The following is a 23,149-nucleotide window of genomic DNA, read 5'->3' as shown; positions in this document are numbered from 1 at the left end:
CGGAATGTACATTTGGCTTTAATTCTTTCAAAATGAAAACTATGAGTGTGCCTGTAACAACCCAAAACTAATCCATATTTTTCGTTTTATTTTCAGATTATTCCACCATAAAAATAAATGGGCAGGAATCGATCAGCCTGTGAAGGTCGGAGGTGTCAGGAGAATCAATAAGCTCTTTTAAAGAGCTTCTTATTTGAATAACTTAAACCAATCAGAGGATCAAATTCACGTATAAAAATGGCACGCCATTTAATGGCAGTTTGCGTTGTATGTTTACTATGTGCCGAGCATCTTCCATGCAAAGAGCATTTAGATAATTCCAACCCAACAACGAAGTCGAATCTAGCAAAACTTGAAAGCCCAACCAACCATGGCAGCAGCAACAATCCAAATTCAATTAATGAAGAAATTTTGAATAGTAAATTAAGCTCCAGTGATGTATTGCGAATAGAAAATGCCTACAGAAAACCAAGAGGACGAACGAAATCCACCCTTAATGAGAGTCAAGCAAAAAATCGCAGCAAAAGACATGCACATCATCATCATCATCATAGCCATGACGAAGAAGAATCATCAAATGCACCAGGAAATATAATTTCCAGGGATTTCTTAAAGAAAATCTTCCAGCAGTTTGGTGATACGGAAGGTAGAACTATGGATTTGAATGGGTTCGAAAAAATGCTCACACATTTAAGATTGTATAATTTGATTGAGGATCGAGTTCAAGAAGACGAGACAGCAATTAAGGCTTCAAAGGCATCAGAAATGGAAGCAATAACATCGTCAACGGTGAATGATTCGGTAAATTAAATTTCATTCCATTCAATTATAAAGTCTATTGAAATTTCAATAGATTTTTTCGCTGACAATTAAATTTTGTTGATTTCTTGATGGTCCAAAGTTTATGGAATATCGGTCATGAGTCGGTGTTTAATTTTACATTTCGATAAGGGAATTGTTAAAGACTACATGTTCTTCTAAGGAAAACAGATTTATAATTCAGTATTTATGAAGTTTAAAATTGTTCAATTTTGGAGGTACAAAGTTTCACATATACACATATACTATTCACACTTGAAAATAATTATCCCGCATCCAAAGTGTGCTGATTGAGACCTCAAAAATGTCAGGAAACATATTTCCAAACATGAGTACTCTATTGCCGGTACCGCGCAAGTTGCATAAAGAAAAAAAACATGTGCCTAATGTACGCAAATCTTTGAACAGTTGTTAGCCGAAGTTATTCATGAGTTTTTTCCGCGCAAATATAAAATTCCAAAGAGTCTTATGTAACTCCAGGCCATGCGGTCATATTCGGGTGTCGTCGTCGAGCACAACCGGGATTAATTACGGGGGTCATTTCGGTCATACCAGCCAAAGCTGGGTGTAAGTACCGCATCGGCACAAGTAGATTCAAGGTTTATCTAGCACCTATGCCAGAAGGTACGATTTCTAAGTTTGAAACTTCCAACCAGAATATTTAGTTACATTTTGCCTTCACCAACTTGACTGTCCCGGCCGTAATTGGTCTTTTTCAGGGCAAGAAATGATGTTTGAGTTTATTGCGCCTAAAGGCAATTGAGGTGAGGCGCAAAGGTATGTCATATATTATCATAAATTTCCCAGAACTAATCATCATGCAATAATTGCAATGCAAATTACAAGCCTTTTTTAATTATCCAAAACCAGTCCTATCGAGGGGTTGGCGTTTATGTGAGCGGTGGGGCGGCATCGTTGCCGCAAAGCAAAAAAATCAGAAGCAACCATTAAAACCCCTTTGGTTTGCACTGGATTGTACAATGTTATGGGTTTGATCTGGGTGGAGTCATGAACCATCGTTGTTTCGGCCGCTCTTTTGGTCGTTTTCAATGATTGGGTCTGTCTTGGCAAGTGAATTCTCATCAGCTCAAATTAAATGCCGGGTAAATCCTTGCTAGTGGGACCAGCACCCAGAACCATAGAAGGCAACACAGCGGACGACACTGTGGTCAATTTTGGAAATAAAACGTTGGATGATGCGTCGATCACAAAGAATATCAGTTGCGCAAGACCGTTTCATCAAAGTCGCATGCTTAATAAACACCGACAGAAACACCAAGCGGTTTTAATATATCTGGTGCATTTCAAACATTACTCTTAGGATCTCAGCAGAGCGCACAAGTTCCTCTGACACTAAGCGGGCTTCAAAACGTACTAGATGAGCAATGTAAAGCGTGATGCTTCTCATAGTGTTTCTTTATGATTAACCGGGCAGCGTCTATTGCGTCAGTAGTTTCCGCTTTGGTTTACGATTATTTTAACAATGTAAGGAATGCGGTTATCAATAATGCGTTCAAAATGGAAGGTACTCTTACACCCTCCCCATTGGAGAACTCACTGAATCAGAGCTCTGGGTTCTAGCTTATCGCTTTCTAGAGCTCAGCTGCAACGCCGTCAGTGGTTCAGTCACCCCCCGATGATGGCATAGCGGGGCAAGCACGCACGGCATCAAGTTCGGTGCCAGCGCCGGCAGAAGCGACTAGATGTACAAATTGATCAATGTCTTTGATGCTCTGCCCAATAATGTAGATAGAAAATATATGATGACCCGTCAGACTGAGAACTTTGCTTTTTGCTTGCTTACCTTTATCTTTAAAATCCAGAGCCTTTTAGGCAAGGTCCATGACTCGATGAGTATAGCGGTGGTATTTAAGGAAAGATGCCGTAGGCCCTTGAAGACCTATGTGTCATCCAGCCAAGGTAGGATGAAGAACGTCATCATATATCACTCCAATAATAACTATTAGTTTGTCCAGAATTACCGGAGGGTGTTGATGTGGTCAATACAAGAGGATCCGAAGCGGAAACCAGCCTGATATCCTGTGGATCAATCTTTCGAGGTGTTCCTCGATACGTTCCGAAATTATTTTAGCTATTATCTTTCCGGTGGTATAGAGCACGCAGATATTCTTCCAATTATTGCTCTCAACACGTGGTGGTGAATAGTTATTCAGGAACACCGTCAAGAATGTAACGGTGACTAGTCGTTTCATTCACAGAAGGCGGAGCTTGTGGCGCAGCAGGACTGCGAAAGATGACAGCTCCTTAATCTACTGATGAACCCAAAGTGGTCAATCTGATTGCCCGTACGGTGTCGTCACAAATGACAAGGTGATGAAAGCTGTAAAGATTCACAAACCTCCCACCATTATTGTAATGGTCACCAAGAACGTGCTTCCCCTTTGCATGTTCGAGCTAAAGTGTGTCAGAGCCTTGGCATTCAGATCACCCATCACGATCCTTATTTCACCTTTAAAAAGCTTCTTTTGAACCGCATGCAGTTGCTAGTAGAAAGCATTCTTCGACATAATATCGGACCAGAGTCTGCAATGAGACTCATTTTCTGGATATGTTTTCTTGGCCCTGTTTTTTGTGGTTGGCCTCCTTGTGGGAGTTTCATGGTAGTTATGACTCAAACTATCCGAAGCGTTATAGACATTTCGAGTTTCGAAATTTGTAGGTTACTAGCCCATAGATCGTCTAGCAGGGAATACTTTGAGTGGCTTATCTTATTTGCTTTCTGTTATTTCCTCTGGCTAGGTTTAGTTCCTTATAAGGAACTATCTTTGAAAGTCTGAGTCTATATCTAGAGGTGTTTGGCGTACGACTGACTTCAGGAACTCAAATAATGTTTTTAAGGTCAATTATTTTCCCATTGAACTTTCGTCATCAACTTCATTTCCGCCTGTGGGTTTATCATTACTCGACGCAATAAGAGACAATTCTGGTGGCAATTCCAACTCCGTTTCCTCTACAACATCCACAAGCCGCATATATTCTCACCCTTTTCCTTTTATTCTCTGATTTACGTAATCCTGCTTCCAGGCAGCATTCTGAGTTGAACTTTTAACTTCATCCCAAGTTATCTTTTGTATATCAGCAACATTGTATTAGTATTTCTTCCAATATTCTCGGACTGATGAACTGCATTACATATCAGTCGCATCCAATAATTGTGAGAAAGTTCTGATATATATAGTAAATTTTAAAAGCAGATATGATTCCCTGGTTGGCTACAAACGCAACATGTTGTTAGGTAGGAGAAAAGCAAGGGATACTTTAGGATACAGATCAGACAACTTTCCGTAGCCTACACAATGACGAAGTTTATGAGCGATACCATGACCGTCCGGTTGTGGATAAAATCCGGCTCAATAGGTTACGGTGGGCGGGTCGCTTAATCCGTATGGAGGAGGATGATCCCACCCGGAAAGTCTATAAGGGCAATATCTATGGTAGAAAAAGAAGACGAGGCAGACCCTGCCTAAGATTGAGCGTAGGCCAGGACACTAGACAGCTTTTAGGGATATCGAATTGGTGGACCTCGGCGCAAAACCGGGATGTCTTCCTTATTAAGGCAGGCCCGGATACCGGTTGTTGCGCCGTTGATGATGATCAGACAACTGGGCAGAATGGCTTGTTGCATTATCCAAAATTTTGAAGGTTATGCTTCTGTCATATCTTTGCAAAAGCAAAAACTGTCTCAAGGATATCTGGTGAATAGGTGAAAGGTTTTTATTGACTCCTTTGGATCCTCACGGATTTTCTGATATCAGCACCCGTTAATGTTAAATCATCTAACTTTTGTTTTGTTCGTTTTTTCGTTTTCTCAAACCAACATAGTCGGATAAAAACTATTCAAGGCAAAAGTCACTCACCGAATTTCGAAGTAGCGAAATTATATAATAATTCATTCGTCGCGATCTCCTAGTAGTTAGATGTTAGAAAACTTTAATTGATGTTCTATGATAAAGCAATAAAGAACCTACTTTAATTATCAATTTAGAAATCAATGACTTAATTAGCTAAAATATCTGTTTCTCTATTCCAGTGTATATCTAGTTTAGAACTTATAAACCGTATATCACCAACATCATCTTCAAGCAATCCAATAATAACGCACGATCATGAGGATCCAGATTCAAATCGAGGACAACACAATGATGAGCATGCCCATGATTCCACCACCACAACAGTCATCAATGAAACCACCGCTACTAAACCACGCACAGAAGATCATGATGTTAAATCACGAGTTTTTGTCAATTCCAATGATTTATACAATATTTGCCCGATACTTTTGTATCAGCTGATAGCACCAACTCCATTAGAGAAATCAGGTTGCATAGCAAGCGACCTTATACCAAAGTACAACGTAAAACCAATTGACGAACTAATTGAAATTGAAAATCGATTTTCCGGTAAGTTGACGATGTAATAAAATAGCGCATTGCATATCCATGAACGATGCATGCAATGAATTCATTGATAGTTAAGTTTAGATGGATTTACTGATGATTCGCGGTATTTACAGTGTGGTTATATGCAATCATCTCGGTCCTTGGAGTGAGTTTAGTAGGACTGCTAGGGGTTGCCGTGATTCCTTGCATGGATCGACATTTTTACCAGCATATTATACAATTTTTGGTAGCGTTAGCTGTGGGAACATTAGCTGGAGATGCACTTCTGCATTTACTGCCACATGTAAGTAACGATATTAAGTAATATTTATTCAAATATAGTGGGAAGAGCATAATATAATTCTGAGAGTAACTTTTACTTGGCTTAGAAAATGATTAAGGATTAACTTCAAGACGTAATTTTGATATATGTGCAAAGATATTTCATGTCTCCTTGTTATTCTTGTATTAATTGTTGAGCAAATTCAATGGCAGATGATCTGACAAATTATAGAAAAAGGATAAATACAATTTACCTTGACAGAAATTATTAAAATATTTGGAGAAGTTTTTGTCCAAAAAGAAGTAGGCTCATGATCATCATACGTTAAGATTGGAATGATGAGGTTGTGTACAGATTTACCTCAAATATTGCCTTTAAGTATGGTGTAAACCTTTTCGTCCTAATTTCAAATTTGTAGTTTTGATTATACGAAATATGTGTCGAATCTTTTACCAAAATTTCAGAGTTTATAGTTTAAAGTAAAATTTTTGTACTTTTGATGGTGTTTTCCCGTATGTATCACCTTTTGATATTTTTCCTTTTGTATTGCTGCGCAAACTTTTGTAGCAGCGTTATCGTTATCCGTAAAGGGAATTGCATAACATAAATAGCAAGAGCTTCGTCGCTCAACATCAAAAATCAATTAAATTCACTGTCTATCACAATCGACCGGATTTTCGTTGGTAAATTCAATTTTTTATAACCAATTCCTTTGGATACAATACAAATTCAATTCATATATCCCGCAAAAAATGAGTTATCTGACTCCAGCTTTGCAATAAAGTCCCCCATTGAATGCTATGGAATTCCAATTAAATTTATCACAAGAAACTTCTTTCTGTTTTGTTGAAGCAGCTCCTGTCGGCATGCAATGACGCTACAGTTTATGTTGAGTTTTGGGCTCGCGGATACAAATTCCTCTCTTGGTTTAACGACCGCGTTTTCCTATTCGAACACTTTGGGAGCGAACTATGCGTTAACAATCTGGAATTTTCGAAATGTTACTGCCTTGAGCTATCGCACAAGAACATTGGGATGTACGCATGCTCTTCAACAACTATCGAGAATCCTAGAATGTTCGTTTTCTCCAACTTGAGCAGGATCTCCACCACAGCAAGCTGCACATTCTGGGGTTAAGTTAGAAGGTTGGGTGCTGGAGAGTACCCTTCTTTTTTTGCGGTATTATGCTATTATAGTTCAGAAAGCCTGACGGAAGTAAGGATGAATTCGGCATTAAACTAATGCAACCTGTTTCGGACAGGATACTAACTAGTTCCACTCACTAACGAAAACTTCCGATACAAAGGAGACGGATATTTTCTACAAATAACTAAATATAGTCAAGGAGATGTTTGCTAACGGTGACATTGCGCTCGTAAGAGTGGTCTGAATTCCAAGATGGGTTCCGACGACACTTTGCTCGGAGATGTCATGGGAAAACACTATTATGGCAACCGCTACGATAATGCTGAGAGGTTTGTAAATTTATGCAGCTTCCACGTCGTTAGCGAGACATTGTTCTAACAAAGAACCTGTCACAAGGCCATTTGAGTTGGCCTTGAAAAGGATAATTACCCGATATTCGCTTGTCTTGTTTTGCCTGTGGCACCTTCGGTTTCTCAATGGGTTAGAAAGCTTCGATCCCCAAGTTCAACACCGAACGGTTACATGATACAGCTGATTTGATGCTAGGAGAACTATCTTGCTGATCGGACGGTAGATGTCTTGAATAATCCGTATGTCAATATTGATGAGCATTGGCCCGCCAAAACGAATGCTTAGGTTGTGGCCAATGTCTCGAAGGGGCTTGGTTGACTACGTAAGCATAGAAACGGAATGATGGACGCAAGAGATTGAGTGCTCAATTGATCGCTGCGAGTGTTGGCGGGCGTTGCGCACTCGAGCTCCGATACAGTAGTAAATTTCGGAAAATGCAGCGTAGTATACGCCACGGTAGAAGAAGGTTTAATGTTTCAATGGCCGCTCCTCCAAATGGAAGTAAAATAATCTTCGCTATCCATGATCTTTGGGCTTGAAATCCTGAGAATCTCAGGTTGTTCCCAGGGAATGGAATGGTATGATTGTTCCTCGGCCTCGACTACGCTGATGACATCTGCTTACTCTCTCACCAAGCCATGCAATTTGGCCGAGAGGCTCTGGATTCGAAAAACGAGGCAAACAGAGTTAGGCCGAAGATAAATACCAACAAACTCAAGGTTCTCAGTTTGACTGGTCACCACACTCTTCGTATCTGCATCAACATCAAACAGAACATCAAAGGCGTTATTGAATTTGTATATCTAGGAAGCGTTGTTTCTACCGACAGCGACATTGAACTTAATTTCGTTTGATATTCAAAATTTGGAAATGCTACTATCTCAACATTAAAATCAAGTTGATGCTGTCTTGCGCCAATGTCCTCTCTATGTAGAAGTAGCACATGGAAAATGATCACTTCTGTTACACAAAAGATCCAAGCTTTCATTAATTCGACAACAAAAAATAGCTGATTAAGAAATGGGTGGGGATACAGGTCAGATACTCGTGGATCTGTTTAATAGAACGCGGAAGTTGCAGTGGGTAGGTCACACATTAAGAAGAGTGGAGGAGGAATGCTAACTTCCCGGGAATTTCTCAAGAGGGCTGACGTGCTTAGGCGTGGTGTACGCGCCGTCCCTCCTATGTCGGTTGAGTCTTTCCTCTGTTGGTTTGTTTTATTGTGTTCTTTAACACATTGCGTATTATTATCTTGTAGGTATGTCCCTCTTTTCGTCCCTGAATTTGGTGACGCTCATTGCCGTTCTTAGTGAGTTTTTTTCCTGGTCTTCTTGTTCGAAATTGTACTCGAGTGGATTTTTTTCGCATTTGGGTCTTTAACTTGGTTTTTGACTCGTCGGCTGTAAGCTATCTTTCACTGGCTGCTGGCTGCAATTTTTAGTAAACCTCCTTCGCATAGTAACCGGATTAGGCCCCGATATCCACGTCGTTATCGTCCGTCATCAGTTGTGGCGATTTTGCATGCGACATGTGCACATAAGAACAGTTAGCCGACAATAATATTTACAGCTTTCGTAAAAATCAACGAAATTGGTGCACGTTGATGCCGTTTTTTAACCAACTGTTCCAACGAAAATAACTAGTCCTTGTCGAACACGTCCGGAACGGAACCCTCGTTGATATTCCCCCTCCAGTGATCATCAGACCATATTTGTTATTATTTTCAACGCAACAGTGTTTGGTAGCTAGGAGAAGTTTACAAATTGGACTGTAAGCACTATTCTACCATCTTCTGGTCTTTGTATTTTGTCATTATTTGAAGGTGTGCATATACTCTTCATTGGATCGTCCATAATGATTGAAGATTCGGTCTGTTGCGTCACCGTCGTTGAAAGTTATGGTCGCATCTTTTTTTGATTTTATTTGTAAAACAAAACCTTGTTAAAATCGGTTCAATGTCCGTCTGTCTGTCTGCCACACGTACACTTTTCTCGGAAACGGCTATACCGATTGAAATTTGGCAAAAAGTGGGAACTGTGAACGCCCAGGTATGCAGTGAGTTACATCTTTCTTTCTACGTTGAGATTGACGGGTAGTCCTCATACATGCAAAAGAGGGTGCATAATTTTTTCCCATCGAATATAATCATGTTGCGCATCCAATGAAAGGTTTGGATTAGTAGTTTTGATAAAACCGGAGGGGGCGGGGGTCTCTCTTAAGTTTATTCTAGAGTTTGATCAAAATCGTACCATTCCCAACAAAGTTACTGTGGCTCAAATTTGTTTTACTGCAATCCGAAGTACTAAATATGAATATCACACTAAAGTGAGTAGTATGGCATGCTAAATGCATATATATTACGGGCTACAAATAGGATAGTTCCGCACTCAAATATACTCAAATAAACAAAAATCTTTCATAGTTGAAGCGCCGAGCTTCCGGGTTTCCGACTTGTTTTAATTTGGTTACGTCGCTGATAATGTTACCATCCTCGTCCTTACAGGGGCCGTTTGGAGTTTGTAATCTTGCCTTATTTGTTCCGTGTCACTGTCTCCACCTGCTTATATGTCGTTTTTATTTATGTTTCCATTAAGTAATAGCATTTCTTCTTCAATGAGCAGCTTTCGTCTGCAGATACATATTTTCATTACATCGTTTGAGCTCTCCATGTCTGTTGGCTTGTGCTCAACCTTCAATTAATCGATAAGCTCTGTTTTCTTTGTTGATCGCTATTTGATATTCCTCGGCGCTAGATATCTGTGTCTTCAGACGCTTTCCGTATGGTATTGTAAAATTACTCTAATAGGCAATCAAGATTCTGTACGAAACCAGCGCTCAGAGGCTGCTCTATATCCTATCTTTTTGCTTTTTGCTTTCAGTTCGCCATCTAAACTAAATTTTCTCTGTTTATTGCCTGAGATGCCTTCTCTCCAACTATCCAGATTAGGGTTTGGACAAACCTTTTTTTTGAAGTAGTCAATTGTTCGCAACAATGGCATTAAGCTTCATAATGCATCCTACTTACTTGGATAGGGGTTATTTTTTCTCTATTTTTTATAAAATTCTGCATCCATGACCGAACTAAAATTCAAAGTTGAGTATATAATTACCTCTCAATAAACTTAGAGATTGATGAACAAATATAGAAATTTCAATTAACAACAAATTTTTGCATTTAGTAATAATAGCTCTTTATTTACAGGCAATGGTTTCCATAGAAATGGAAGACGATCACTCCGGCATGGCATGGAAAGGTCTGATAGCAGTCATCGGTATAATATTTTTCTTTGCCACGGAGCGAGGGTTAACTATGATTGCCGAATGGCGAAAAAAAATCGAGAAAAAAGAGAAGCCATCATCCCGCGTGAGAGTAATGCGAGATCCCGATTCAGCTTCAATCAATAATTCTACAGCAGGTGATAAACTGTGTAAAGATCGATACAATTCATACCCATATTGCTACAACGAGATAGCAATGGAAACCAAAGAAGACCACTACCATCACCATAACCAGAAATCAAATAGGGAATCTATGTCTGGTACACCCCTTAGCAAGAAGAAAAACAATTGTAATACTTACAATAATACCTGTAACGATAATAACGTTGTAAAGGACACCAAGGATCATGGCGATCATAATGAGAATGCCCAAAAACTTCTGCAAAATATTGACGTTGATGGCGATCGGGATAAAGTCCGGCCCTATCAAGAAGAGACATATACGATTATATTGCGCGAGCATGAATCCTCACATCATGGTCATTCGCACAAACATGGTCACGTACATTCTCCCCCAAGATCATTGAGTGCAGTAGCTTGGATGGTTGTGATGGGTGATGGGTTACACAATTTCACCGATGGGATGGCAATTGGTGAGTTCTTTTATAGGTACTAAATGGATAAACATTTCTTTAATAACCATCAATTTCTTTAGGAGCTGCGTTTTCTAACAACATTGCGGGAGGATTTTCAACGGCCATAGCGGTTTTCTGCCACGAACTCCCACATGAATTGGGTGATTTCGCTGTTTTGCTCAAAGCTGGAATGACGGCTAAACAAGCAGTTTACTACAATCTTCTATCATCCGTTTTGAGTTTCTTGGGAATGATACTGGGTATCATAATTGGAGAAACACCTGAGGCATCAGCTTGGGTATTTGCATGTGCAGCTGGAATGTTTTTATATATTGCTCTTGTAGATATGGTAAGTAAACAGTATTTTATTGATATTCGTCAGTAAAGTGAAGGTAATCAAAATCAAAGTAGAATGAAATTCCTTTGATTTCGAAGCATACAATCCTAATTGCTCCATCCATTAGAAATTCACCTGAATTGCGAAATAAACACTCAACAAACCCAAACTGTGTGGTAAATAAAAGCGGGAATGTTTCTAAAATAATTCTGCATTGGACTGCACATAACATACTGTATGAATTTCGTTAATTTAAGAAGGTCTAGGTGTTTTAAACATAGAATAAGGTAAAAATATACTTTAAAATACGCTTTCCCAATGTTTATAGTTGAAATTTAGGAAAACTAAGTTCAAAGTTTCTTACACACATACCTGAAGCGTACAATTCTTGTTTCCGTTAAAACTAGCTAGTTCAGTTCTGGTCATAAACGCAGCGTAATAATCGAAATTGATTATCTGAAGTGGAGTGATATTTTCTAACCTTTAATTTGGTACATTTTCTATTCTTGCGGGACGAAGTCCTTGGTTTAGGTGCCTTCCTGTTCTAATATTGGAGGAAGAGCTGTAGGGTTCGATGGTGGAGCTCTATTCAGGATAAACCACACAAACAACTACAGCCAGTTGAAACTTCACCAAACTCTACAGGGCTACCATTTTAAAAAATTAAATTTGACAACGATAAAACAGCAGCACTTGTGAGAGAATGCACTTTAGTGAAGCAACCAGTTTCCACATGTTGCATTCATTTTAAAAGTCGATGAAAAAAGTAATCAGCGTCGAAACAATTTTCGTTGAATAACGCCTGAAAAAAGTGGTCAATATCGCTTCAGTTTTCAATTTTAAAGGCGAATTTTTACTGGTTTCTGGATTTGTCTACTCAGCGAATCCGTGACTAAATTTCGATGACTCCGCTATGCGTGTGTTAGTATTCTGACGTCCACACGCTCTGTATTTGCTGCCTAGCGTTCGAAACCATTGATTTTTTGCTCTCCGTCCTAGTTCGTCGTCTACGTTCTGCTCGTATCACAGATACGGGCTCGGTGGAATTAAAGTCTCATATGTGAATTTGTTTTCCTGTGGAAATCATCAAAAGACCGCTGTACCCACTTTCTAGCGTGTGGGATTTTTATTCATCTCCTGACCTTTTCCTCGCTGAACCACCGCAAACTATTACGCCGCGGGGTGGGCATAGTTCTAGCCTCCACCTTCGCCCGATTGTATTCGTATCCGCGCCTGCCATTCTTAGCCTGCACTGAGTTCACTCCATCATGTGGTTAACTGAATTTCAGTTCTTGTGCCAGGAAAGCATTTTCCCAAGTAGACTTTTTGGTGCTTCAGTTTTTCCCAATAACTTCTCTAAACTGTTCCTTTCCTCGGCGAATCTAGGACAATGGAAGAAGACATGCTCTGAGACATCCGAAAAACCGTCGCAGCTGGGACAGTCAGGTGAGCTGTCCAGTTTAAATCCATAAAGTTATTTAGTTATTTAAGGCAGTCCTTCTATAAACTGTGCTTATCTTTTGAACGTTATATATGATACGCAATACAGTCACCCAAACTGATGCTGCGTAGGGCCGTATAGAGACTCTAGCTATAAGCTGCCTACAGGTGCATCGCGGGCTTCCAACATTTAGCATCATCCTTGCTAGGACCATGCTAACATTAGATACCTTAGTGCAAAAATGTTGTAAGCGCTGCTTGAAATTCAGCCTGGCCTTCTATCATCACTCCAAGGTATTTGGTTGTTGGTTTTGAAGTGATGATATACTTCCCCATTCTGATACGAGCAGTGGTTCCTTACAACCTTAGTTAGTTGTATATCAGCATCAACTACTCGAAACAGACATATGTATATGTAAGTGTTACTGGAGTTTACGGGTACCGTTTGTTAATTGTATATATGTATGTACGTTAGTATCAGTGTTATTCAATTTATGTATATATATATATATTGTTTGTGAACAGCGGAAATATTCACATATGCTCAATCAATTTAGTTGCATAAATATATACATATATATGTGTATCAGTATGCGGTAATAGGCAATGTTTATTTGTTTAGGATGGACACATTTATGCCGTTAATATGTGCATCAGTATATCTTGGATTTGCATTTTTAAGGCCGCCATCCACGTTCAGTTCGGCCTGTCAGTTACGTCGAAAGAGTCTGCAGTGCACTCGGTCGCCAGTTGAATTGAAAGTGCCATTCGGCAAGTCAAGTGGCTTTATTAGTTAAACTTTGGACAAGGAATGCTTTGAGATAAGAATATTAAATATTTTTGTTTGTGAGCATTTACAAAAAAAAATGTTTATAAGCGATGAAGACACCCACAAAATGTACGCTCAAATCCTAAACAAACATGAAATTCTCCATCCCATCTACATTCCAACCGCATGTCAGCTACGGACTGCTCAGGCGTAACTGCCAGACCGAATTGAACGTGAATGGCGGCTTTTAGCTACGTTTCAATTTAAAAACTTGAAACTTCACATAAGATGAACACAAAACCTTTACACCCTAAGCGTCCAGCTTCTGGTATTCCGAGTTGTCATTGTTGAGAAATGGCAGTACGTGTTTTGTTAGGCGAATCACGCTGCCTGTTGATTTCATTTATGTTGTTGTTGTCCTTCAGAGCTGTGGCCAGAAAGATGCCCAGGGTGACATCACCTCTTCGATAATCTGGTTGATAGTGGGAATCGACAGAAGCGGGGAAGGTTGTGTCATGTACGGACAAGTTGGTGATATTGGTGTCGATGATGGTATTGATCAAAAAATGGCGGATTCCGCCAATGTAAAGTATTTGTGTGATCCTGAATTACTTAAATAAGAGACTGAACATAGGAATGAGGGCTATGAAGGTGTATAACCGTCGACGGGGCTTTGCAATGTACCCCGATACCTACTTCCCATGAACCTTCATATTAAGTATATTGTAACGTGCAATGCTGTCTGACTCCGGACTTCGGAAGGGCGGTATGTTGCGCTTTTAACTCCCAAATACCGAGCGGGGTTAAAAAAAATATGTATCTATCATTCGTTGCTTGTCGTAAAAGTCAACTAAAAGGGACAGAGATTTGTGGACAACGGTGACGCTAGATGCTAGCAACCATCTAGCGCATCAAGTCATCGTTGCTTCGGCCTACCTTTTGGTGTTTTCCCGTCGACTTCGATATTCGGACCAGTCTTGGCAAGTGGATTCTCACGAGCGCAATTTATATGATCATATCATCGAAGATGCCTTTCGCAGTTTTTCTACGATCGATGCACCCCACATCGATCACGGATATCATCATCTCAGGACTTGTTACCCCACTGGTCCAAGATAACATCTTCGTCGCCATTATCGTGAAACGCCGCTCATTGTCTTCACTCATAACCATAGGACAAAGAACACAGTTGTGGAACACCACTTCATCCAGGTTGCACTTATGCATGAAACAATTCCATAACGTAGTCTTCACCATTGACTGATAGCATTGATCGGAGATGATCAATGCCGCTGACAGTGGATCGGTCGTCAAAAACTCAGATTCAATCTGAGACTGTGTTGCATGAGGCGATCATTCCATTTTTCAAAAAATTGCTTGAAAGTAACTTAACTACGAGACACATCATCATAGAGCAGTGGGAAGGGCGCTTGACGTTGGATGTCCCGTGTAACAGTGTCCATAAAAAGCACAAGTGAGAGGGCGTTTCCTTGATGAACACCGACAAAAACACGAAACAGTTTTGATATGCCCACCACACTTTGGACTCTACTTTTTGGATCGTGATAAAGCAATTTAACCCAGCGCACGAGTTCTTCTGGTACTAGGTGTTGCCACAGAGCATACCAGATGAGTTCGTGTGACGCACGATTAAACGCCTTCTTTAGCTCCAGAAATGCAATGTATAGAAAGCGATGCTTCTTACGATGTTTCTCGATGAGTAACCGCGCATCGTGTATCGGTCAGTTCTTGATAAACACCGCATGATGCACAGTTGTTTGAACGATGTCGCGAATACGGTTAACAAAAATGCTTTTTAAAATCTTCATGGTGTGGGACAGCAACCGTATCGGACAGTAATTTTCATTTGCTCCTAGACCACCTCTGTTTTTCCATATTGGAAGTGTGGTGCTTTCTTGCCAGCCAGATGGTGTTCTATCTTCCTGAAGAACTCATTGAGCCATAGTGTTGGGTCCTAGCTCTTCGCTTTCCAGCGCTCAGATGCGATGTTGCTTTCCTCGATTTCATTCTTTTTACTGTTTTCTCGATTTCAGTGGCGCTGACAGAAAGAATTGCTTCAAATGCAGTGCATGTGGAAGTGGAGGATTGAGAAATTGTTTCGTTGAAATTTGCTTGAAATATTCCCGGGATTTATCCGTGGCTGGCCGTCAATCGATAAGCAAAGTAGCGTTCTTATCATGACGCCGACAGAAGTGTTCGATATCCTGTTTGCATTGGTGCCGGCTTTTGACAAGTTGGTACAGATCTCTCTCGCCGTGCCGAGTGTCCAATTTATCGTAAATATCTTTGAGATAGACCGCTCGATTCGCTTTCGTGTGAATTTGTCAATTGGCCAGCGTTTTATCGTCGAGAGGCTTATGGTAGGGGCGTTCATTTCAAAATATCTCGGTTGATGAACCGCTTACCTGGTATGGTGACCCCAAGGGTTGCGTAAGCCATTTTGTAGATCATGTCTTTAACTTGGTTCTACAATTCTTCGACATTCCTTTTTTCTTATGAAATCACCATCATTTAATGTGTGACAGGCAGTGCGTTCCTCAGGATGTTTTATCGGTGGCTTAATTCGCATGATAGAAATCAACCGTCGATGTTGATGTGCGATGGTCTCGTAGGAAAACTGCTTTGCAGTCAGTGACAGTGATATAGTTGATTTGTGTTTTACTGTTTCCGCTATAAAATGATGGAAGATGAGACAATCGTTTGATGAACCATATATTCACAAGCACAAGGTTATGGTGTTCCGCAAAATCGACCATACGCTCGCCAACCTCATTACGTGCTCCAAACCCTTTTCCCCCATGGCACCTGTTGTCGTCAGCCTTTTCACTCACATGACCATTAAGGTCGTCCGCAACAACGATATAGCCATCAGCAGATACGTTACAGGTCTTTGTATCGTTGTCATAAGGCATCTTTCTTCACATTAGGTCGACCTGTTCGTGGAGTGTATACGATGAAGAAGTGAATCGTGCAATCTGGTGATGGTATGCAGACACGTATTTATTTTACTCGGACCAATTTCCTTATGTCCTGACACCGTCTATGCGTCAAGAACTCGTGACCATTTCTCGACAGAATCGTGGCCCGTCCAGCCGCTTTGGCTGAGGTGAACGTCCTAGCATTTCTCCGAGACTTTTGAGATTTCAACACGATCATTTTTGTTTTAAATGACATTGAATACATTTTCCTGGTCGGCCTGTCCCGGAACCTGTCACCAAGGGAGATCAGGTAGAATTTAGCATGGTGAATATTTTCCTAATCTCAGCATTTTATTAAGATTTTGTGTGAAACAAAACCTTATTAGAATCGACTCGATGTCTGTCTATATCACTCGACTTAAATCTAAACGTTTGAAAAAAGTTTAAAATTTACTGTGCCGTACATTAGGGAAAATTCCTTTAATTGAACTTAATGTTTCGTTGGCTGATGAAACTTGTTCATGATAGAATGATTGTACTAAAGGGATATCCTCGCTTTCATCAAATTCTAGGCTGTTCAGTATATTGTTCCAGCAGTTTTAAATTGTGGTCGATGACAAAGTGTTCCGAGCATTTGCTATAAGAGAGACGGCGTCATAAATAGTAAACTCTCGAAGAAATTTAATAACGTCTTCTGAAGTGGAACTCAACAACTTTTTTAACAAGCTGTTGTGATAGTTCAATTTCACCAACTGGATGTCATTTTGATTCATCGGTTGGACTAGAGGTGTAACATTCGGAGGTATAAAAATAGCTCATATTTTCCCGTCGCTAGTCTTTTTGAAAGTTCATTAGCTGACGGGTGGCTAGGTGCATTGTCCAAAATCAATACTGCATTTTTAGGCAGACTTCGAGTTGCCAAAAAATTCTGAGGAAAGATACATACAAATTTTTCATTTCTCAATACCAACCTGTGGCACTATTTGAAGATAATTTTGTTCAAAAAGTAATCTGAGTTCGCTGTTATAATGCAATACAACAGACTCTCTAGACAGCCTGCACTTGACAGCGATATTGATGTCGTCAACCAAGCGAGTCATAATAATATTTCATTTTTTTATGTCGCAGGTCGAGTCTCACTGGTAGCAGTGGAATTTGTATCGTGATTTGACGTCAGCTGTGAGTGAGTACTTGAGTCAGATCAGGGTAATAATCTAGTACGAGCGCAATGCTGACTACATTGCCTCTTACAGGGTATTGTAAACCTGTAATATACCGTCATGGTCTTGAATGAAGTGCTGTAACACACTTCAAGGACCTGATCCAATATCCATTTTCTCGTCAACGATTATTATTACTCCGAGTTATCACAGATGCCGGATTTTACCTAATACTAGCACTAAATGCCAAGCGTGCGTTTAGGCTTGGATGATCCTACCTACTTAAAAACTAAAGGGGAGCTGGTGATGGTGGCCGGTGGTAGGTTAATGGGAAAATCCGTCGAAAACTCCCCGCAAAATCGAGCACGTATACAAAATGGTGTAATGGTGTACTTCTGCATGGTTTGAACCAGACTGTGCGAAAGTCCCAGGACATCAAGGGAAGCGATGAGGGATTTAGGTACAATACCTGTAGCTGACAATATTATGGGAACTACAACCACCCGCTCGAGACGCCAAGTTTCTTTGATTCCCCGAGCCAATGGCTCATAATTCACCTTCTTCCCCACGTATTTCCGGTCAATGTTGCTATTATGGGGGATAGCAACATCGATAATATACGCGGAGCGACCCGTCTTGTTAACTAACAGTACGTCAGGCTTGTTGTGTGGAGTATGGCGATCAGTCAGAACTTGCCGGTCCCAATACATGCTGTAAGCAGAACTATCAAGTACTGCTTGCGGCTCATATCGGTAAACCGGACATGTTCTCGTGATCAGCCCATGCTTATATGCAAGGTTTTGATGGATAACCTTATATACAGCATTATGCCTGGTGATGTATTGTACCGGTGCCATAACAGTACAGCCAGAAATGAGATGGTCCAACGTCTCTAACGCTGAACCACACATACTGCACTGATCGTTCTCCACCAGTTCTTTCATGATGAGCTTTTTATAAGCTCGGGTGGCCACCACGCCATCCTGAATGGCACACATGAACCCCTCCGTTTCAGCAAAGAGCTCCCCAGCACACAGCCATGCGTTCGACAAATGGCTGCCAAAGTCAATTGACGTGTTTACCATGCATTGCTATCGACTTCCATTCATCGATCCGCTATTGGTCCGACTTCACCCCACATACTATTATTATTTGTTTGTTAAATCATTTAAATCATATATGACTAACAATTAATCATGAATGTAAACTTATTATCTTTATTGTTGTTTCTTACAGATGCCGGAACTAACGTCGGCGCACAACGAACGATGCGCTCTTTCGCAATGTGTTTTACAAATTCTTGGAATGTGCACTGGTTTGGGAGTGATGCTTCTAATCGCCTTATTCGAGGACGATCTGAAAAACATGTTTTGAATTGCTTTATAGCAAACATTCACGGCGATTACTCACTTCTACTAGCGCACTTATTCAGATATTGATCTTAATTCTAATCGGAAAGGCATCCTTTTAATCCACGATGCAACACCAATTCCGATTTGCTTAAATTTGATTACTTTGTAAAATTCATTTTTTCAGCGCATTGATTATTTTCGGAAAGTAATAAAGTGTAACAAACTGTGAAACAATTGATACTGAATGATTAGCGGAAAATACAAATGGAATATCTTAAATTATGTCCGCGTAGATTAGATAAAACGATGCAAAAAAGGAGTTAGTTTCAAATCCAATCACATTAGGTGATGCAGTTCTAAAGAGTTTTCATATATTGCAATTAAATTATGAAATATTGTATTTGATTGTATTCTAGATTTGATTTACGCAACGGAAATAAAAAAGTATATTGAAATTCTGGAAATAACACGCTATGTAACTTTTCAATTACTCTCCTCAGTATTCTATAAATGAACGGAAGAAGAACCGGATAAAATAGACGTTGACAATGATAAACTTAATAGAATATAAGGAATTGTTCTCTGCAAGCTGTAGTTTTAAGGTTGTGTTTCCTGGTTCACACTGGACATTCCATGTGAATGACGAATCAATTTTCCCACGCTTCCAACTAAAAACCCCAAACATTACACAAACACAAAGCACTGTCCTCCACAAACTGTTAAACTGCATCAAAATGTATTTTTGAAATGAAATCCTTTTAAGGTTCGTAACCGAACTTTTAACAATACTTAGTCGAGTATTTTTCGTAAACTGGTAATTTTTTCACTCTATATATTGTAGTAAATAAATTGATTGGGCTGTGCATATGAGAAGAATTGGATTAAATGAAAACGTAGTAAGAGTCGATTATGAAACGAGCAAAACACTTGGAATACTTACCACTTAGAAATTACCCAGTTCTAAATACTTTATCCCAATTGCAATAATTGTAAATTTGGCTTATTCTACGGCGACTTATATATGAAAAACTTAAAAAGTCTAAGAGTACTCTAAGGGCATTTTCACTTATTTAAGCTCATCACGAATTACACCCTCACGCAATTGAGAAGGAGCAACAGAAAATCATTAGACTTAAAGCAAACTTTTTATAGTTTAGAGAAAAGGAATCAAAAACATGAAGAATTCGAATTCCATTACTTACTTTTCTACATATGAAACCACCACAAAAATTACTTATTTTTTATACGATTTTCATATGCACATTATTTGAATTTGATTTCATCTGAAAACATAGAAATTCCTAAATATGATATGTAATAACGAATGATGATAATAATGAACGTATCCTACTGATAAGACTTAATATTATATTATTGTATTAATTTCATTGAAAATACGCTAGAGTTTAGGTAGAATAACAAATTAATGAATAAAGAACAATTTTCTCCAAAATATTTATACTTTTATTTGGCCGTTAATAATATACCGTTCCATTTTTGATATAGATGATGCATGGATGCAGGTGGTTTGCGTAGGTTTGTGTTATGTTGCCCTGTTCTGCAGCATGTTGACTATTGTATGTCCTACTAAACTTCAGTTATGTGAAAAGTCCGTTTCTAGTCGCCAATTTATAATAATACACCTGATCGAGGTGGTCAAAGGGTAGTATAGGTCCCAGGGTGAAACGTGGATTGGTACTCACGATGGAGCATAAAACCTGGGAAACGCCTGCTGAACCAACCCCAACAGCTCTACAACCAAACCCTATCTCCACCTCCACGTGGTGACCGCTGGGAGCTTTTTCTTAACGAAAAGCTGCAGACGGAGTAGGGTGAAGACGAGTCTCCCGCGCCTAAGACAAAATGTACCAACTGGTCTTCCAGGTTGGGGGTTGGTTAGGGCTGACAACCCTATACGGAAAACCGATGTTTCGAAGCCACGGAAGGAGCGGTTGAGCAGCTAGCCGATACCCTGTCCCAATATAAGGCTGATGTAACAGCGTTGCAAGAGATGCGATGGACAAGGGCCGGTTTCCTGGAGAAGAGCCACCACACCATATATTACAGTGGCCATCCAGTAAATCATGTGCTCGGAGTAGATTTCTTAGTCAACCAAAAAATGAAACCTGCTGTTATCGGCTTTGAAAACATAGGCGAACGGCTATGCACTCTGCGCTTGCGAGGCAAATTTAGAAATATAAACCTCATTAATGTTCACGCCCCTACAGAGGAGACTGCAGAGTTGGAGAAGGATACCTTCTACAAGGCAGTAGAACAAACCCTCGAAGCCTGTCCCAGATATATCAAAATCATACTTCGACATTGGGGACCAATATAGACTCAGATCACTATCTCGTTGGCATGGTGCTCCGAGCTCAAATAACAACACCACCCAGAATCCGGAGTTGTACCATCTTTTCATCGACTTTAAAGCCGCCTATGATAGCATAGCCAGGGTAAAACTACACGGCCATGAGAGAATTCGGTATCTCGACGAAATAGATAAGACTGACTAGGCTGACCCTGACCAATGTGTGAGGTCAGATAAAAGCAGCGGGATCACTCTCAAGACCATTCGACATCAACAACGGTCTACGACAAGGGGATGCGGACGTGCAGCCCATGACATCTTCATCTGAATCGTAGATGAGGTGCTATAATTCTCAAATAAATTTGCAGCATTGTAAAGCGGCGACTACACTTATGAGATCGTCACACTTATCAGCTGCAAGGCATACAAGCATAGTGGGTTGTTGGTGGGGAAGTCACCCAACATACTAACCTGTTGTATGCCAACGGAAGTGATAGACCCCCCTCCTGCATGATGGTTTCAAAAGACTTCCAAGCTATCTTGGTTAACAATCTATATGATGCGACACCACAATGGTCAATCCTTCCTATTTCAATAATTTCGTATTGGGTATATATCTACCCCCAACTACTCCATTTCGGAATCCGCGGAAGCCACATTTACCAGCTTTAAAAATAGACTTGATCATACGAGTTAAGATCTCTGGAAGGCCATTGACCATTGGCCATTGCTGGAATTAAAAAAAAAGCCCATATGATCACAGCTAGTATGAGAGAAACTTTGAAAGAGAGCTGTCCATCCAAAACGCCAAGGAAGTGTGAAACACCTTCGTAAACTCGGATTTGGCAAAACAGTAGAGAAATACCAGGGCGCTCCGCAACCGAACTCTAAAGTCTGATTCAGCCACTGGCTGGAATCGGCATAAAGAGGCTCTAAAGATGAACATAAGGCCGACTAAACGATCATAATCGAGACACTTTTGTGTGGAGACTAATTCTCTCAAGGCAACTTTAAATTTGGAGCAGATTCTTGTCAAAAAATGTAGTCGGGAGCTAAGTTATCTAGGTTTGCAAAGCGGGAGATACAGAGAAAGCGATGAAGAAACGACAAACAATTTGCGCGAAGTGCACTTTCCAGTCAGCGTCCAAAATCTCATCTCAGCGCCGACAGGTGCACATAACCATCAACCGAGAGACTGGACTCTGGCATTTAGTTGTATTGCACGCTTTAGGCGTATTCATGGACATCGAAGCTATTTTCAATTATGGTCATTCGCGACGATTTCTGACGTGAGAACACAGCATGGAATCCTGTGGAAAAGCGGCTAATCATTGCGCCGGATTTCATCCATAACCAGATCTTCATTATGTCGCTCATAAATTTATTCGTTATATAGGGTACGGAATCATCGATCCGCTTGTAGAGGGCTAAAAATTCTTCGGATAATTCTTCTCTCAAACGCGGCTAAGAGTTTGCAATTTTTCTTGTTAAGAACCCAGGTTTCCGAGGAATACATGCGGGCTGGCAAGATCATTGTCTTGTTCAGTAAGAGCTTTGGCTCTATGGTCAGACATTTCCGGCGGAACAGTTTTTGTTACTGAAATAGGCTCTCTTGACTGCCAGCAACCGTGCGCGGATTTCATCGTCGTAGCTGTTATCGATTGTGATTTTCGACCCTAGATAGGAGAAATTATCAACGGTTTCAAAGTTATAGTCTCCTATTATTATTGTTCTCGTTTGATCTGTACGATTTGATATTGCTGGTCCTTTGGTTTTTGGTGCTGACGTTGCAACCATATATTTCATCTTGCCTTCGTTGATGTGCACCCCAAGATCTCGCATCAATCACCGTCTACTCGATCAGGATGAAGGCAGTTTGTACGCCTCGGGTCGTTCTTCGCATTATGTCGATATCGTCGGGATAGGCTAGTAGTTGGCGGACTTAAAGAGGATGGTGTCTCCCGCATTTATCTCAGTATCACGGATCA

General features: G+C 40.3%; 1 protein-coding gene across 4 annotated transcripts in view; it reads left to right on the top strand.

Annotated features, from left to right (window-relative positions):
* The window catches only part of LOC119648006 (zinc transporter foi), a 70,400-nt gene extending 51,095 nt beyond the window's left edge, over positions 1-19,305 (top strand). For 3 of the 4 annotated variants that reach the window (XM_038049398.1, XM_038049400.1, XM_038049401.1), the window contains exons 2-7: positions 97-801; positions 4,871-5,240; positions 5,354-5,523; positions 10,202-10,871; positions 10,934-11,202; positions 18,735-18,872. In XM_038049398.1, the coding sequence (XP_037905326.1) occupies positions 238-801; positions 4,871-5,240; positions 5,354-5,523; positions 10,202-10,871; positions 10,934-11,202; positions 18,735-18,872 (2,181 nt within the window). In that variant the 5' untranslated portion in view covers positions 97-237. Of the gene's footprint in view, positions 1-96; positions 802-4,870; positions 5,241-5,353; positions 5,524-10,201; positions 10,872-10,933; positions 11,203-18,734 lie in introns of all 4 variants that reach the window. The other variant, XM_038049402.1, reaches the window with a different exon arrangement.
* The last annotated feature ends 3,844 nt before the right edge of the window (positions 19,306-23,149 follow it).

The sequence above is a fragment of the Hermetia illucens genome, chromosome 2 (genome assembly GCF_905115235.1).
Source record: "Hermetia illucens chromosome 2, iHerIll2.2.curated.20191125, whole genome shotgun sequence".
Taxonomy (NCBI): domain Eukaryota; kingdom Metazoa; phylum Arthropoda; class Insecta; order Diptera; family Stratiomyidae; genus Hermetia; species Hermetia illucens.
The sequence above is the reverse complement of the archived record's forward strand: the minus strand, read 5'-3'. Positions and strand labels throughout refer to the sequence as shown.